Source organism: Marmota marmota, unplaced genomic scaffold (assembly GCF_001458135.2).
Source record: "Marmota marmota marmota unplaced genomic scaffold, marMar, whole genome shotgun sequence".
NCBI lineage: Eukaryota > Metazoa > Chordata > Mammalia > Rodentia > Sciuridae > Marmota > Marmota marmota.
In genome coordinates, this window is record NW_026000240.1 from 33,679,169 (window position 1) to 33,698,340 (window position 19,172).

Sequence of the window (19,172 nt, forward strand, 5' to 3'; positions counted from 1 at the left end):
TGAGCCACATCCCTAGCCCCCCCCCCCCCCTTTTTTTTAAATTTTATTTTGAGATAGAGTCTCATTAAGTTGCCAGGCTGGATTATTATTATTATCATCACAAAAGGGTCAAATTTTTTTTTTGTGCATTAGTGAGATGATCATTTTTTTTCCACCTTCATTCTGTTATTGTGGTGATGATATTGATCAGTTTTCATATGTTGAACCACTCTTGTAATCTGGGAGTAATCCTGGTTGGTCATTGTGTGTAATCTTTTTTTTGGTGGTGCTCAGGATTGAATCCAGGGTCTTGTGCCTGCTAGGCAAGTACTCTACCAGCAGAACTATATTCCCAGCCCTCATTGTGTGTAATCTTAATATTTTATAATGTTCCCTACCGTATGGTTGAAGTTCCTTTTTGTTCTTAGTTTGTTCTGTACTTAGTCTGCTAGTATGTTTTTCTTTGGAGTTAATGGGTAGCTCAGGTGACATGAATCACTATTGGCTATTGGAATTGCCTCTAAAATAAATATTTGTACTTTAGAGAATTGGTGGTATTTTCTTTTACGTGTTTCTTTTGGTCTTATGGTAGATATCTTTAGAAGAGTTAACAACCTTGGATCAGTAAGTAATCCTATTCTGGTGTGAAACTTCTTTTATAGAATGATTGGTAAAAATATATACTTTCCATGGCAGGATCTGATGTTTTGATCCTGAAGGCTGCTTTGGCAAAGAAATTGATTCCATGAACCATCTAAACATTTTGGGTCTCATTTATCCCCTTTGGAACTCCTTTTAAACCTTTGCCATTTGGTGTCTTATTTGACTCCTCCTAAACCCATTCAGGTCCCTGTCCTTCATCATTCTTTGGCTTATCGCTCAGTCCAGTAACTTCTACCTATCTTCCAGTCTCTTTTTCTCCTTCCAGGAAATCAGATGTAAGGGACGTTAGGAGACGGAAGGACAAATAGGCTCACTTATTTATTTTATTTTTAGTTGTGGTACTGGTGATTGAACCCAGGGACATTTTACCATTGAGCTATATCCCCTGCCCTTTTTGTTTTTATTTTGAGGCAAGGTCTAGCTAAGTTGCCCAGGCTGGCCTAGAATTTGTGATCTTCCTACATCAGCCTCCGAGTCACTGGGATTACAGGTGTGTACCACTGCACCCACCTTATTTAGTTTTTAATATAATATTAATGTTGCTCAGACTGCCTTAGTCTTCTGTATAGCTGGGGCTACAGATCTGAGCAACCCTATCCAGTTTTGGACAAATGGATTTACAGCATTCTTTTCCAACTTTTGTGTTGGTGATAAAGTGGATCAGTGGATCATTGCCACTTCTTGACCTTTTTAGAATTAACAGGGACTGTTTGTTTTATAGAGCTTCCCCCCCGGAAGACTAACAAGAGCAAAAGATTTGGTCCTCAGTGATCTAGACCTGGGATTACTGCATGACTGTATATGTTTTATATATACGTGTGTGGTGTGTGTGTGTGTGTGTGTGTGTGTGTGTATTTATATCTATAATTCTTTATTTTTTTGGTGCTGGGGTTTGAACCCAGGGCCTGGTGCATAGTAGGCAAACACTCTACCACTGAGCTACATTCATAGTCTCTATACATGTACTTTTCAAGAGAGGAAGAGACCGTAGCTTTTGATTGATTCTCAAATGGGTTTTTAGAAAGATTAAGAATCACCATTTTGATCAAGCTTCTTGCTTGATTTGACAGGCGAGGAAACTGAGGTTGAAGGAGGGTGAATGTGGATTCAGGGTACCTACTGTACCACATATAATTATCTGAAAGGGTCCATGTGTTAAATTTCCTTTGCTTTTTAATTATTTCCCTTGCTTGCTCATCCATTTTCTACCCTTTCCCTTCACTTTTCCTTTTGTGGGAAGTATGTCTGGTTTATTTGCCTGTGCTCATTTATTGTTGTTGTTGCTGTTGTTGTTTTGGCTTCCTTAGGCCAAGTCATGACTACAGTAGCGGTACATGTGGACTCAAAAGCCGAGCTCACTACCCTGCTGGAGCAGTGGGAAAAGGAACATGGCAGTGGGCAGGACATGGTACCTATCCTTACCAGGTATGAATAATTAAGGTGGTTTTTCATACATGACTCTCTTATGCTAGTTTTTTTTCTTACACACAAAAAATCTACACTATAAGAAAAAGGAAAAATTAATATAGAGAAAAGTATAGGAATATTTTTACCTTGACTGAGTTTTAATTCCATTTTTTTTTCTTTTTATTATTTATTTTGGTACTGGAGATTGAATTTGGGGGGGGGGGGCTTTACCTCTGAGCTACATATCCAGACTTTTTAAAAAATTTTTTGAGACAGAGTCTTAAGTTGCTGAGGGTCTTGCTAACTGCCTAGGTTGGCCTCAAACTTGTGACACTCCTGCCTCAGCTTCTCAAGTTGCTGATATTATAGGCATGTGTCACCATGCCTGGCTTCTCTTTGCTTCTGAATTTCTTATCTTTCATTTCAGGGCCCTGTCCGCATTCTTCTTTGCAGGTTTGTTTGTGGCTCTCTTCTCCCTTTTTAACCATTCTTACCTACTTTGATCCCTGTCCATTATTTCAGCCGTTATTCTGTGTTGACTTTTAGGTTTCTATTTCTACTTCTTTATTTTCTTTTTAGTTTTAGGTAATTTTTAAAGTTTCTTGGTGTGTATATCTTGAGAGCTTTTGGGGAGGTTTTAGCAGGGGAGTACAGCTACTTTGGTATATCCTTGACTAAAGAATGATTTTCCTCTATTGGAAAATGTTATCCTCTTTGACCAAATGTGCAGTTTATGGAGAGATGCACACAGAGTAGTGAGTGCATCTAGGCACACCTACCTTGCTAGCCAGATAAGCCAAGTAAACCCTCGTGGTCATTGGGGTGACATGTCACAGTTATATTGCACTCATATCCTTGGTTAGAAATATTAACCTTGGGCTGAGGTTGTGGCTTAGCGGTAGAGCACTAGCCTAGCATGTGCGCGGCCAGGGTTTGATCCTCAGCACCACATAAAAATAAATAAATAAAATAAAGTTATTGTGTTCAACTACAACTAAAAAATAAATATTTAAAAAAAAAAAGAAATATTAACCTGGCTGTTCCACAGACATCTAAAACATACCATGTCCAAAACAGCTTATCACCTTCATCTGTAATTCCTTTATCCACAACTTAATCCTTTTGTTCTGCCCACCTTGGTTTTAAACTAAATGGTTATAAACTAAAATCCCAAGAGCCATCCTCTCTAATGTATTCCTTTACCAACACAGTCTCAGTCACAAAGCCCTGGGAATTTCTGCTTCTTCCTTTTCACTCCTTTTCCACAGCCACTACTACTTTATTAGGAATTGACCATGTCTTGATTGACTCATTAGACAGTATGTCTTTTTAGTTTATCCTTTTCTAATAGATCCCTCCCTCTTGCTGGAAAACTCATCTTTTTCATATAGAAATCTGATTGTAATGTCTCTTCTCTTAATTCTTCCATGGCTGCTTTGTTCCTGCAGAATAAGAGGTGAATTCTTTAGACCTCCTTTTTCTGCCTCATAGCATTGGTCTTCTGTTAAGGAGTAGTGCTATATTTTCTAATCTCTGTATGCCTTCACACTTGCTGTTTCTTTGGCCTGAAATACCTTTCCTTGTCATGTCTGTTTCACAAGCTCCAGTCCTTTGAATGAATGGTTAACAAATCATATCTGTAAAAGCTTCCCTAGCTTTGACTTCATAGGTGGGTTTGGTCACCCCCTTTATTACTTTTTTAAAAAATAATATTGTTTTTTAAAAATTACTATCATTTATATACATCACAGTTTTTCCCCATTATAACACTTACCACACTGTACTATCTATCTATCTATCTATCTATCTGTATTTTTTTACTTTATTTTTATGTGGTACTGAGGTTTGAACCCAGTGCCTCCCACATGCTAGGCAAGTGCTGTACCATTGAGCCCCAGCCCTAGCTCTACACTATATATATATATTTTATTTCTTACATACATGACAATAGTGGAATGCATTACAATCATAATTATCCATTCACAATACCCTTTTTTGTAACTCTGTATATAAAGTATGTTCACGGCAAATTATGCCATTATACATGAGCTTTACTATTATTATTATTATTTGCATTACAATTCTTTTTTTTTTTTAATTTTAATATTTAGTCTTTAGTTCTTGGTGGACACAACATCTTTGTTTGTATGTGGTGCTGAGGATCGAACCCGGGCCTCACGCATGCCAGGCGAGCACGCTACCGCTTGAGCCACATCCCCAGCCCCCATTACAATTCTTAATACACCTTTATACCACAATTTATCATATCTCTGGTTGTATATAAGGTATGTTGACACCAAATTCACATCTTCATACATGTATTTTGTATAATGATGAGGGTCTCCTTCCATCATCCATGCTATTCCCCTTCTCCCCTTGTACTACATTTTTTTAAACATGTCTTTTTACTAAGTTTCAAGCTTCTTAAAAGTAGGAATTATGTCTTTTTTTTTTTTTTTCGGGTGGTGCTGGGTGTTGAACCTTGTGCATGCTAGGCATGTTGTTCATCATTCTACCATTGAGCTATAACCCTAGAAGTTCCCTGAAATTTTTTTTTTTTTTTTTTTTTTTTGTGGTACTGTGGATTGAAGCCAGGGGTGCTCTACCACTGAACTACATCCCCAGACCTTTTTATTTTTTATTTTGAGACAGGGTCTTGCTAAATTGTCCTGGCTGGCCTTGAACTTGGTGATCACTCTGTCTGAACCTCCTGAGTCGCTGGGATTATTAGTGCACCACTAAGCCCCAGCTGAACTGTCTTTTTATTGGTGTTTTCTCAATGATTTGCCTACAACCTGGTACATAATAACTATGTGGTATATAATGTTATCCCATTATTTATTTATTTATTTTTTCTGGTTCTAGGGATTGAACCCCTGGGTGCTTTACCTCTGAACTACATCTCTAATCCTTGTTTATTTTGAGATGACAGTCTTCCTAAATTGCTGAGGCTGGCCTTGAATTTACCATCTTCCTACCTTAGCCTCCTGAGTAGCTGGGATTATGGCATACAGGACTGCATTATCTTAAGGAGGGAAAAAAGTGAAAAATATTGGGGAGGAATGTTCATACGTTTTCTAAGGAGAATATCACTGGAATATCGGTATCTTAAACATTTAATCCTTGATACCATGCTGTGAAAAAATTCCTTTCTGTGGTGATATTTATGAAGAGAAGAACTATAATCTTATGCAAGTTTGAAAACGGGTAAATGCTTTGTTTCCAACTGCTCTGAATACATGGGGAATATGTGAAAGTACAGGTTTTTTTTTTTAAGAGATTAAGATTATTGTTGATAGGAAACTAGATTTTAATTTATAGAAGCATTGAAGTCTAAGAACTGTTAAGAACAAACACTAAGACTTAAATAAAATATTTGTTTGTTTGTTTTTGATACTGGGGATTTAACCCAGGGGCACTTATGACTGAGCTACATCCCTGGACCTTTTTATTTTGAGATAGAGCCTTGCTAAGTTGCTGAGGCTGGCCTTGAACTCGTGATCCTCCTGCCTCAGCCTCCCAAGTTGCTGGAGAAGATATTTGAAATGCAGCTACAGCAAATTAGAGAATCTAAATATTGTACAGTTAACTTGTATTATATTATTAATATTTTTGGTATTGGGGGTTGAACCCAGAAGTGCTTAACTACTGAGCCAATCCCAGCCCCCTTTTTTATATTTTTTATTTAGAGAAGAGGGTCTTGCTGAGTTGCTTAGGACCTTGCTAAATTGCTGAAGCTGACTTTGAACTTGTGATCCTCTGGCCTCAGCCTCTTGAGCGCTGGCTGGAATTACAGGTGTGCGCCACCACACCTGGCTTAATGTGTATTATTGATGTTACTGTGAAATGGGAGTGAGTTATTAGTGGATATGATAAGGTTAGCTTTGGGTTCAAGAAATATTTATTGAATACTTTTATTAAAAATACTTAATGTGGCTGGTTGTAGTGGTGCATACCTGTAATACCAAAATTTGGCAGACTAAGGCAGGTGGATTTTGAGTTAGAGGCCAGTCTGGGCAGTTTAGTGAGACCCTGTATCAAAATAAATAGTTACTAGTATTGCTGTATGTATATTCGTGACCGTATAACCAATGTGATCCTGCAACCTGTACACATGGAAAAATGAGAATTCATACCCCATTTGAATCAAATGTATGATATGTCAAGATCATTGTATTGTCATGAGCAACTAATAAAAAAAAAAAGTTCATGTGTTGGGGAAAAAAAAGGATTAGGGATGGGTTTGGTGGTAGAGAGCCCCTTGATTCATTTTCCAGTACTGTTAAAAAAACAAAAACAAAAAAACACACCCCATCAATGTAATCTTTCATTTTCAAGGTTATTTCACATTCATTAACATATTTGATCATTTTTACTGTGCTCTTCAGCAATGCAAATCTTAAAGTAGAGGGCCACTGCTCTCAAGGAAATAACCATCTGGAAAGCAGCTTAAGCCTAACAGATAAGAAATAATGCAGAGTAGTAAAAAATAGCATATAATGAAGTATTAAAAAAGGCAATGTGTTTTATAAACATTGTGGTGGTTATAATAATAGAAAAAAGTTAAATCAGACAGGTCATTTATTCAAATATTTGAGGATCTTTTGTGTGTCAGCTGTTAGAGACACTGAACCTCATCTTATTTGTCACTAAAAATATCATTGATAACTAAATTTTTCTTTCTTTTAATGTTGTGCTAGGGATGAACTCAGGACCTTGTGCAAACTGGGTAACTAGTATTCTATCATTAAGTTACATCTGTAGTCCAGTTTATAACTTTAATTGATCTTTTATTAGCCCTTTTTCTTGATTATATTTAAAGGGACTGGCTTTGAGCTTTCAATTAAGCTGTATAAACTTAATCTAAATTAAAAAAATTTTTTTGAGGTGTCATTTGTATACTATACTTTGCTCAAGCATCCAAAATGGGTTCTTTTGCCTCAAAATCATCACCCTTATCAAGTTATAAAACCTTGAGTACCACTATGGAGCACTTCCTCTTGCTCTATTCCAGTTAATAGTCCATCCTAAACTAATTGTCTTATTTGTTTTGAATTTCCAGTTTTCATAATTTACAAAAAAAATAGTTCTCATCTGTCAGGCTTCATTCTAATTAACTTAAACCTTATGGAAACGCTATAAAATAATAATTCTTTTTTTAAAAATATTTTTTAGTTGTAGATGGACATGATACCTTTGTTTTATCTATTTTTATGTGGTGCTGAAGATTGAACCCAGAGCCTCACGCACGCGTCCTAGACAAGCTCTCTGCCACTGAGCCACACCCCCAGCCCTAAAATAATAATTCTTATTTTCATTTTACACATGAGGCACAGAGAGGTTAAGTAAGTTGTAGAGTTATACACAGCTAATGCAAGAGCTCTGATTTGAACCCTGACAATCTGGCTGCAGAAGTCTTGCTACCCCTGATTCTATACTGCAGATTGAACGTAATGGGCTTTACCTCTGAATTGTATTCCTGGTGCCTTTTTATATTTTATTTTTTATTTTTTTGGTACTGGGGATTGAACCCAGGGCCGCTTTACCACTGGCTACATCCCCAGGCCTCTTTTTCAATTTTTAATTTTGTGACAGGGTCTCGATAAATTGCCGAGACCGGCCTTGGACTAGCAATCCTCTTGCCTCAGCCTCCTGAGTCTCTGGGATTATAGGTGTACATCACTACAGCTGGCTTAGCTCTATTTATTTATTTATTTTTGGTACAGGGAATTGAACTCAGGGGTGCTTAACCACTGAGCCATATCCCCAGCCCTGTTTGTTTATTTATTTATTTAGTACTGGGGATTGAACTCAGGGGCAGTTGACCACTGAGCTACGTCTCCAGCCCTATTTTGTATTTTATTTATGAGATAGGGTCTCACTAAGTTGCTTAGTGCCTTGCTGTTGCTGAGGCTGGCTTTGAACTCGTGATCCTCCTGCCTCAGCTTCCCAAGCTGCTAGGATTACAGGGGTGTGCCACATGCCAGGCCCCTTTTATTTATTTATTATAAATTTTGAGACAGAATCTTCCTAAGTTACTTAGGGTCTTGCTGTGTTGCTGAGGCTGGCCTCAAACTTTTTTCATTCTGCCTCAGCCTCCTGAGACACTAGAATTACAGGTGTATGCCACCTTTTTATTTTTTTGAGATAGGATCTGAGTAAATGGCTGTTGGTAGCCTCAAACTTGAAATCCTCCTGCTCTAGCATCCTGAATGTCTGGTATTAGAGATGCAGGCCACCATTACTGGCTAGAATCCCCATTTTTAAATTTTGTGCTAATTTGCTTGGTTTCAGTTGAGAATACTGGTAGATCTGTTTTTGGGGGAAGGGTACTGGGAATTGAACTCAGGGGCACTCAACTACTGAATCACATCCCAGCCCTATTTTGTATTTTATTTAGAGACAGGGTCTCACTGAGTTTCTTAGCATCTCACTGTTGCTGAGGCTGGCTTTGAACTTACGATTCCCCTGCCTCAGCCTCCTAAGCNGGGGGCGGTGGGGGGGGCTGTAATCCCAGTGACTCAGGAGGCTAAGGCAGGAAGATTATAAGTTAGAGGCCAGCTTCAGCAACTTAGTGAGACCCTGTCTCAAAGTAAAAAGGTCTAGTAGGGGTGCAGCTCAGTGGTAAAGCACAGAGTGCCCCTGGATTCAATCTCCAGTACCAAAATAAAAAGGAATTTGATATGTCTAACAATATGGATGACTCTTAAAACATGCTAGTGAAAGAATAAGGATATGTGATTCCATTTATGCGAATTCTAGAACTGGCAAAACTAATCTGTCCAGCATGGATACTCAAGAGGGTGAGTCTCCCTGGGCTCTGTCCAGGTGGTATAGGGGAGCATAGGACTCTGCCCCATGATGTACAGTTCCTTTCCATAACATTGGAGATGTACCTGGCCTTTGTGTCTGTGCCTGCATATTTCTACAACTTCTCAAGAGTCTTGTGGACTATGACTGAAGAGACGAACCATGCAGGAAACAATATTTTAAAAAACAACAAAAAACCTAACTAATCTGGAGTGAATGAAATCATTGGCGGAGTGGAGGCTTAGGTGGGGGGAAGCACTTTATAGGTGAAGGTAGCAGCATACAGAATGGTTCTGAAGTAGGAATGAATTTAGACTTTTTGAAGAGCACAGAAAGTCATGTGACTGAAACAGTGAAAGAGATGTAGAGAACTGGAGGAGTGATCAGGAAGCAGCAGAAGCCAGGTAATTGTAGGCCAAGGTAGGACTTGAGGCTTAATTCAAGGTTTTGTGTAAGTCATTGTAAGTTAGAGAATGAATTGTGTCAGGTCAAGCATGAAATTAGGAAGCAAGATCAGTAAAAAGGATTGTTGGAAGCACAGTTAGTTAGTGATGGTGGTCTGGATAAGGATAGGAGCGGTCAAAATTTAGAGAACTGATTGGAGGTATCTTGTAGGTAAAGCTAATGGGAGTTATTGTTGGAGGGTGAGGAGAACAGGAAGATTTTAATGATGGTGCATAGGTTTTTGGATTCCAAGGTGATGGTAGTGCTTTTCTCTTTCCTTTTTTTTTTTTTTTCTCTTTTTGTTGAGGTGGGGAGTGTTTAGGGAAGAATTAATATGGGAGTGGGAAATGTTTTATGAGATGATTGTTTAGATTTATGTGCTCATCAGAAAAATACTGTTTTTCTAACTTTTTGCTTTTATACCTCAATTATTGAATTGTTGTAAGTGGTGGTACATTTTATTGTATGTTTAGAGTTGATCCTTTCTTCCCTTTGTGCTAGGATGTCTGAATTGATTGAAAAAGAAACTGAAGAATATCGTAAGGGAGATCCAGACCCATTTGATGATCGACATCCTGGTAAGATGTTTTCTTAAGCTTGGCTCTTTTTTCCTTACGAAAGAAAATTATTAATAATATTTTTCAATTGAAATAGCATTTTCTTGGGGCTAGGGTTGTGGCTTAGCGGTAGAGTGCTTGCCTGGCACGCATGAGGCCCTGGGCTTGATCCTCAATACCACATAAAAATAAACAAAATAAAGGTATTGTGTCCAACTATAACTAAAAAAATAAAATATTAAAAAAAAAAGAAATAGCATTTTCTGTGGTAAGTTTTAAGACCTTTTATTTATTACAATATTTCTCAAGGTGAGGGCAATGAGGAAAAGTAAATACCTGGAAAATGGAAATATTTGTGATATTTATAGGTCAAATAGAACATAATTAACTTAGGGAGCTAAATTAGGTATACCTTAGTTAACTTGGTGTACTTACAAAGACTTGAGAAAAAGATTTCCCCTTCTGATTTACTTATTTAAAATTTTTTTTTTTTTTAGTTGTAAATGGACACAATTTTTTTTTTTTTAATTTATTTTTATGTTGCTGAGGATCAAACTAGTGCTTCACACATGCTAGGCAAGCACTCTACTACTGAGCCATAACCCCCCAGCTCCCGATTTATTTATTTATTAATTTATTAAACCAGAAAAGAGTTTTACTCTATGCCTTCATCTTCCTAATGATAATTATCATACTTGTAGGGAAATAACAGTTGAAAATGTATTCATGCTTTGCTTTTAGTTAGAATGTTAGTATTTGGAACCAAATAAACAGCAGTCTATTATGTCTGTGTCTCTCTTGTTCTTTTTTTTTTTTTTTTCCCGGTGGTGTTGGAAATTGAATCTAGGGCAGTAGATATGCTAGGCAAGTGCTCTGTTGCTGAGCTAAATGCCCCAGCACTATAAGTAAACATCTAGATGTCTGCTTTAGTAAGTCTTGAAAGCTAAAGTATGCCTCTTGTATCAAACCATTTATTTATTTATTTTTGGTGGAGGCTAATTTAGAATCATGCTGAAACAAGCCTGCTTTGGCATGAAGTTTGCTAAAATACAGGATTATATGGGACTTGAGATTTTTGCCATTTTACTTTTTTTCAAAGGTAGATTACGAGTGGGCAAAGCTTAAGTCATGAATGGTCTCAAACTGCATATATACTCTAGTTAGAAGTAGTCCTTTGTGGAGAGGGTCTGAAATTTTGTGTATAGAGAGAGAGCATGAATAAATAGGAGCCATAAAAATAAGAATATTGTGTTTCCATCTGAATGTTTCAGGATTTATTTCTGTTTCTTATGCTTTTGTTCTCAAACATTAGTAATCTAGGCATTTCAAATTGAGTATTTAATTGTTTATGTGATGTTATATGCTACTTTTGTCCTAGACTTTCCTGCACAGTTCTGGAATATTCAGTTAACCCACATCTTCAGTAAGGAAATAGAGCATGAAGGAAATACCAATGTGAATGTGAAATCAGAAATTAAGTTAATACATGGGGTTATCAAAAGAAAGAGATGATCATGCATAATGTCATTACTTTGGGAAGGATGAAGTAGTAATGAGGAAGAAAGGAGAAAAAAGTAAAAGATTCAATTTTTTCTCTCTACCTCTTAAACAATATTTGACATTGGCAAAATTTTTAAAAAAATAAAAATAAGGATTTTGGTTTCACAACTTTATAAACAGTGAAAATTAGGTAAAGTCCTCATTTGTTTTTATGATTCCATTCTTTTTTTTAAAAAAAATTTTTTTAGTTGAAGATCTGTGTAGAGTACCTTTATTTATTTGTGTGGTGCTGAGGATCGAACCCAGTGCCTCATATGTCTCTGACGTGCTAAGCAAGCGCTCTACCACTGAGCCACAACCCCCAGCCCTATGATTCCATTCTTGTAACTGTGAATTATTTTGAGATAGTGATTATAGGTTAGTCAAAACTTCATACCAGGCTGCAGCACACCATAATTCCGGCAACTCTGGAGGCTGAGGCAGGAGGATTGTAAGTTCCTGGCTAGCTTAGCAATTCAGCAATGTCCTGTCTCAAAAAATCAAAAGGACTGGGGATGTAGCTCAGTGGTAGAACATCTCTGGGTTCATTCCCCAGTACCAAACTGAATCAAATTAAACAAAACCCCAAAACAAAACACAATATCAGCAGCTTGCATCTTTTCTTCATTTTATATGTATCCTTTTGTAAATTTGTGTGCTCCCAAAGGAAATGAAATAGAAGGTATCTGCTTTCAAAATTAACCAATAATTCTTTCAGTCATTCGCTCATTCATTTACTTTTAGCCTGTGCATTGAGTAGCAACACCCTGGCCCCTTTGCCACCTTTCTTTCCCTAACAGGTAGGGAGTTAAGATGGTCAAGGTTACTTTCTCTTTAGGGTTGATGATTACTTAGTAGGATTCACTTCCTTTACTCCTACCTTGGATGTTCTTACAGGTTTGAGGATGTATTGCTGCTGCTGTTATTATAATAATTGAAGGAGAGATTAATTTGGAGCCTGTCTTCCCTTAAAAGAAATATGCTTCCTACTACCTTTCTGTGGCTGTGGAGTCATGTTTTGTTTTGTTTTTTTTTCCTCTCTCTTAGGCGCCTTTAAGATTCTTTTGTAAATCTTAAATACCCTTGGTGTGATACTGGTATGGATCCATTATTCAATTTTTATTTCAGTGTTGTCATGTAGGCAGTATACTGGGAAATGGGAAGGTTAGAGCAATGTCTCAGGTTTTTGTATATTGTCACTTTTAAATTTATAGAATATTTCTTATGGAATCTAATTCAGAATAGGAATCTTGTGTTTCTTCACTTTTTCAGCAATTTATTAGTACTTATAACAACTCAGGTGCCATTCCAGAGACCTAAGTTACTTGACTGGGATGACTTACTCATTCCTTTGTTCCTCCCCTCTTCTTTTGGTAGGTCGAGCTGATCCAGAATGTATGCTGGGCCACTTGCTGAGAATACTCTTCAAGAATGATGATTTCATGAATGCAGTAGGTTTGCTTCTTACTTTTCTCCAGAGATTATCATCAGCAGATGCTGTACCTTTATAAATTTATTTTTGTAAATAATTTGCTTTCACTGAAGGCCTTGGCAAAGTTGGGAGAAGAGTGGGTAGATTTTTATTTGGCGTTCACTCAGTTGAAATAAGAGTAATCAGGGGCTTCTTTCTCTTCTCATTCTTGGGCAAGATGATTTTCTAGTTGTGACCATAGGAGTTCTTTTGGGCTTTTACATGGAAAAGTAAGGATGATGCATGTGGTATGATTCTGCATTAAAACAATGTTGTGTGTGTTGGATGTGTGTGGAAGGTGCATCATCTAATTCAGGGCTGTTGTGAAGAGTAACAAAAAAATTATATTTCACACCTTCTGAATTTAGTAATAGCTCAATAAATTGTGGCTGTTAGGTTTGTTTGGAGGTGGAATGGCATGGTGCTTGAGAGCGTTAATTAAGTATGAAAGGTGCTTGATACAGAGCCTGCCTGGCACATAATGAGAACTTGATGAAACTTAGGTGTTATTGTTATCATCTGTATTAGTATTGATTCCTAAATTTGTTTCTCTATCACCAGTGTCTCTTCTCAGCTTCAGGTTACTTTCAACTGCCTTCCAAACATTCCCAACCTGGATATGTCCCACAGACACTGAATCTGCATCCCTTTTTGCTTCATAGTCTGTTTCTCATGTTCTGTAACTCCGTAATGACGTCCTTGTCTAGTCAGGTATCCTTTACTCCTTCAAGTTCCTTTGTTCAATGAATTTATTAGTTTTTATTGTATTGTCCCTTCCTCCTCAAAAGTGAGAGGTTCTTTTATTTCCTTCTGCCTTTGTTGCCAGACCTTGGTTTAGCCACTACCACCTCTCACTGAGTTACTACAATAGCTTCTTAATTGATTTCTTGTTTTGTCCTCCTCTAATCCATTCTTCATCTTATAACCCGGAAATCTTTCTAAAATACACAAACTCATCATGGAATGCTGAATATCCTTTAATAGTGTCTCATTGCCCTCAGGATAAAAATTTAAATTCCTCAGTTTGGTATTAAAAACCAAACTTGTCTTTGGCCTTTGTACTCTTCAGCTTCATTTCTTGACCTTTGGCCCTCCTCTCCTTAATTACTCTCTACTTGTCTTTTTTGTTCTGATTTTTAACTTTGAATCCTTTTCTTTCTAAACCTTCCTTGAGTCTTGCATGGGTTGTATGGCTTCCTAACAGCCTTTTTGTAGCATCTTTAAGCTTTTTTTTTTAGTACTGTGGATTGAACCCAGGGCCCCATGAATACTAGGCAAACTCTAGCCCTTTTTATTTTTTCCCTCTAGCTTTTTTTTTTTAATATTTATTTACTTGTAGATGAACACACAGTATCTTTAATTATTTTTATGTGGTGCTGAGGATTGAACCCAGTGCCTCACACATGCGAGGTTAGCACTTTACCACTGAGCTACAGCCTCAACCCCTCCCCCAGCTTTTAAAATGAAAAAAAAATTTTAAGTATTTATTTTTTAGGTGTAGTTGGATACAATGCCTTTATTTTATATACTTATTTCTATGTGGTGCTGGACGTGCTAGACGAGCGCTCTACCACTGAACCCCAGCCCCAGCCCCTAAAATGAATTTTAAAAAAAAGTTTATTTAGTTGTAGATGGACAACAATACCTTTATTTTTTTTTATTTATTCTTATGGGGTGCTAAGGATTGAACCCAGTGCCTCACACATGCTAGGCAAGCATTCTACCATTGAGTTATGTATGCCCCAAGCCCATTTCTCAGCATTTTAAATTTTTTTATTTTGAGACTGGGTCTTGCTGAGTTGTCCTAGCTGGCCTTCAACTTTTGATCCTTCTGCCTCAGCCACTTAAAAGCTGGGCTTGGAGGCATGTAGCATCCTGTACTCAGATGCTATGTTTTTGTGTCACCTCTGTTGGATTGTAAGCCTTTGTTGATGAGACTGTGTCAATAATTATTTACTGTTGTGTACTCAGCACAGAAAATAGTAATGGTAACTATTACTACTTAATAGTAGATATTCAATAAAAACTAGGTGTGTCAAAAGTTTTATTGATATATATGTACACATAATTTATTATAAAATTCAAGTTTTTCATTAATTATTGTCAAGAATCTGGGGCTTGACTTATTTTATACTTCTGAAGAAGTATGTATTTATGCTTTTTGTGTGTTTTTTTGGCACTAGTTGCTGTGGCACATGCCTATAATCTCAGTGACTCATGAGGCTGAAGCAGGAGGCTAACAAGTTCAAGGCCAGCCTGAGCAACTTAGACCCTGTCTCAGAAATAAAATGGGCTATGGATTTGTAGCTTATTGGTAGTGCCCCTGGGTCCAGTCCCTAATACAGGGAGAAGTATATGTAAGGAGAAGTATATATAAGTGTGAGGAGGTGTTTTTTTTCCAGTATCCTGTGAGCCTTAATTTCCGTGGTTGCTGAGTTGTTTTTGTGTGTGTGTGTGTGTAGGGGGGGCTATAATTTGACTTTTTTCAGCTGTAGAAGAAACTATACAATCTTGGCTAAAAAGAAAATCATAACTTCAATATTTTTTGTTTGGTATTAGGGATTGAACCCCAAGGAGTGTGTTACCACTGAGCTATATACCCAGCCTTTTAAATTTTTTATTTAATTTTTATTTTTTGGTACCAATGATTGAACCCAGGGGCGCTTGACCACCAAGTCACATACCTGGCCCTTTTTATGTTTTATTTTGACACAGGGTCTTGCTAAGTTGCTTAGGGCCTGGCTAAGTTACTTTGAACTTGTGATCATTCTGCCCTAGCCTCCCAAACTGCTGGGATTATAGGCATGTGCCACCAAGCCTAACTATTCTTTATTTTTTAAAAATTTTTTATTTATTCTTTTTAGTTATACATGGCAGTAGAATGTATTTTGACATATCATACAAATATGGAGTATTCTTTATTTTTGAGACATGATCTCCCTAAGTAGCTGAAACAGGCCTCGAACTTGTTATCCTTTTGCCTCAACTTCCTAAGTCATTGCTGAGATTACAGGCATGCACCACTCTGCCTGGACATAACTAATTTATAATAATTAAAAATTTAACAGTTGTTGGGTATGGTATTCTTTCATGTCTTTTAAGAAAAGTGATAGGAATATATTCAGAATTTTCAATAATTTTCCATAATTTGGGTTGAAATATTCTTTTTTTTTCTTTACAGCTGGTGAATGCATATGTGATGACAAGCCGAGAGCCCCCATTAAACACGGCAGCTTGCAGACTGCTACTGGACATCATGCCAGGGCTGGAAACTGCTGTTGTTTTTCAAGAAAAGGTACTTGCTAAAAAGAAAAGTCATTGTTTCATTTTTAACTGAATGATGATCTGTTGGACTTGTCTTTCTTGTTGTGGCTTTTTCTTATCCAAATAGCAATGTATGTTATAGAAATTTAAGAAATCCAGATACACAAAAGAAAAATTTAAATAGCTGTTCACAGTACTTGCTGCATGTGTGCTATGGTATTTTTTTTTTTTTAAATCTTAAGATCTTGTTTTTAAAATAGAGTTATGATTTTATCTAAATTCTTACTCTTTGATGAGTGGGTCTTCCCCAGTGATAACTCTTATTTTTCAAGGAAGTCCATCTTATTCTTGGTAGTAAGTATTTAATATTCATTCAGCTAATACCTGAAGACAAGTTTTTGTTCAAGGTTCTAGAATGTTTTATCAGCAAGTTAGGAGCTTATTACATTTGTCATGTATGTATTTGGGGACAGGCAGACATGCTCAACTGGTAATTTAGGGTGAAATAAATGATACGTAAACAAGAAAATGTGAATTTGAGTTCAATCCCCAGCACCACATAAAACAAAGTAAAGGTATTGTGTCCACCTACAACTAAAAAAAAAATTTTTTTTTTTTTTTTTAATATTTTTTAGTTGTAGTTGGACACAATATCTTTATTCATTTTTATGTGGTGCTGAGGATTGAACCCAGTGCCTCACACGTATGAGGCGGGTGCTCTACCTCTGAGCTATGGCCCCAGCCCTAAAAAAATTTTTTTAAAAAATAAGTATTTCTGTTTCTATTTTTGAAAAAAATTTTTAGATGATTATGGGCCTTTATTTTATTCATTTATTTATATGTGGTGCTGAGAATCAAACCCAGTGCTTGTACATGCTAGGCAAGTGCTCTGCCACTGAACCACAGCCCCAGCCCCTCTATTGTTTTATTTACTTATGTTTTTGCATTACTGGGGTTTGAACCATGGGCATTCCACCATTGAGCCATATCCCCAGCCTGTTTTATGCTTGTTTGGAGACAGGTTCTCAGTAAATTGCTGAGGCTGTCCTTGAACTTAATCCTCCTGCATCAGTCTTTTCAGTTGCTGGTATTACAGGCGTATGCCATTGTGCATGGGTACTTTTTTGTGTGTGTCTGTAGTACTGGGGATTTAACCCAGGGATGTCCGTGACTGATGTACAATCCCTATCCCTTTTTATTTTTTATTCTGAGAGAGGGTCTTGCTAAGTTGCCCAGGCTGATCTTGAACTTGTGACTCAGTCTCCTGAGTTGCTAGGTGTGCACCACCATGCCCAACTTGGTTGTTATATTTTAAAAAATAATATAAATGTCTTGTCTTCTAGCTTTAAAAATTTGCTGTGGAATTTGGTATGCCTCATAGTCTGCTTTATTTTACATTTTTATTTTGTTTTGGTGCTGGGGATGGAGCCTGATCTAACCTCCCAGTGCTTGCTTGCTTTATTTATTTATTTTTAGTACTGGGGAGTGAACCCAGGGACACTCTAGCATTGAGCTACAGCCCCAGCCCTTTTTATTTTTATTTTGAGGTAGAGGCTTGCCAGGTGGCTTAGGCTTATTTGAGGGCCTCATAAGTTGCCTAGGCTGCCCTTGAACTTGTGATCTATCTGCTTTAGCATCTCAAGTAACTGGGATTACAGATGTGTACCTCTGTGCTTGGCTGCTTGCTTTTATTATTTTTTATTTAAAAAATTTTTTTTGCAGTTGTAGATGGACCTTTATTTTATTTTTTTATATGTGGTGCTGAGAATGGAACACAGTGCCTCACATACGTTAAGTGAGCACTATATCATTGAGCTACAACCCCAGCCCTTATTTGTTTATTTTTATGTGATGCTAAGGATCAAACCCAGTGCCTCATACATGCTAGGCAAGTGCTCTGCCACTGAGCTACAGGCCCATCCTTGCTTGCTTTTTTTTTTAAAAATATATGACAGCGTAATGCATCACAATTCTTATTACACATATAGAACACAATTTTTCATGTCTCTATTTGTATATAAAGTATGTTCACGCCAATTCATGTCTTCATACATGTACTTTGGATAATGATATCTATCATATTCCACCATCATTGCTAATCCCCTGCCCCCTTCCTTCCCCTCCCACCCTCTGCCCTATCTAAAGTTCATCTTTTCCTCCCATGCTCCCTCTCTCTACCCGTCTATGAGTCAGTCACCTTATATCAGAAAACATTTGCCATTTTGTTTTTTTTGGGGGGATTGGCTAACTTCACTTAGCATTATCTTCTCCCAGTGTCATCTATTTACCTGCAAATGCCATGATTTTATTTTCTTTTATTGCTGAGTAATATTTCATTATGTATATATTTGCTTTATTTTTAAACTATTAGAAATTTAATCTTCTGGGTCTGGCATGATGGGGCATACCTGTAATCCCAGCAACTTGGGAGGCTGGGTTGATAAGTGGCAATAGTTCTTCGAAGACTACAGCCACAGCATCAGGAAGTGGCTTTGTGGCAAGAAAATAAGCACCCTAGCCCACAGAAGTTGTCTTCCAAGCCTGTTTTGCCTCTGGATGAGGAAGCTGTGGACTATGGACTATGGTGACATGGCAGTAGATGTAGTGGATGGAGAACAAGAAGAAGCTTCTGGATATGTGGAGATCTCCTTTCATCTTGATTCAGGCCATAAGACCAGTAGTAGAGTAAATTCAGCAACCAAACCTGAGGAAGGAGGATTGAAGAAAAACAAGAGCATTAGGAAGGGAGGTTGGAGGATGGTAAATTCAAGGCCAACTTCAGCAATTTAGTGAGTCCCTATCACAGAATTTTAAAGGATTGGGGAATGTAACTCAGTGGTAGAGTTTTCTGGGTTCAGTTCCCAGTACCACCACTAAAAAGAAAAAGTATTTACGTGTGTGTGTGTGTGTGCGCGTGCATCTCTTTCTCTTTCTCTGTCTTTCTCGATCTTTTTCTTTTATGGTACTAGGGATTGAACCTAGGGCCTACCACATGTTAAGCAAGCACTGAGTTGTATCCTCAGCCCTGTGGTTTTTTT

At 37.3% G+C, this 19,172-nt stretch overlaps 1 protein-coding gene, 1 long non-coding RNA gene and 1 other non-coding gene across 6 annotated transcripts in view; 2 read left to right on the plus strand and 1 right to left on the minus strand.

Annotated features, from left to right (window-relative positions):
- The window catches only part of Dcaf1 (DDB1 and CUL4 associated factor 1), a 69,180-nt gene that overhangs the window by 7,945 nt on the left and 42,063 nt on the right, over positions 1–19,172 (plus strand). For 3 of the 4 annotated variants that reach the window (XM_048794636.1, XM_048794635.1, XM_015487116.2), the window contains exons 2-5: positions 1,950–2,067; positions 9,805–9,881; positions 12,777–12,850; positions 16,052–16,165. In XM_048794636.1, the coding sequence (XP_048650593.1) occupies positions 1,958–2,067; positions 9,805–9,881; positions 12,777–12,850; positions 16,052–16,165 (375 nt within the window). In that variant the 5' untranslated portion in view covers positions 1,950–1,957. The remainder of the gene's footprint in view (positions 1–1,949; positions 2,068–9,804; positions 9,882–12,776; positions 12,851–16,051; positions 16,166–19,172) is intronic. The other variant, XM_048794637.1, reaches the window with a different exon arrangement.
- On the minus strand, positions 1,240–10,566 carry LOC125613637. The gene is made up of 3 exons (XR_007344200.1): positions 10,556–10,566; positions 7,300–7,304; positions 1,240–1,381 (listed from the first exon to the last, which is right to left on the minus strand). It is a non-coding gene; the product is annotated as an uncharacterized LOC125613637 (long non-coding RNA).
- Positions 8,832–9,036, plus strand: LOC125613668. The gene has a single exon (XR_007344229.1). It is a non-coding gene; the product is annotated as a small nucleolar RNA SNORA73 family (small nucleolar RNA).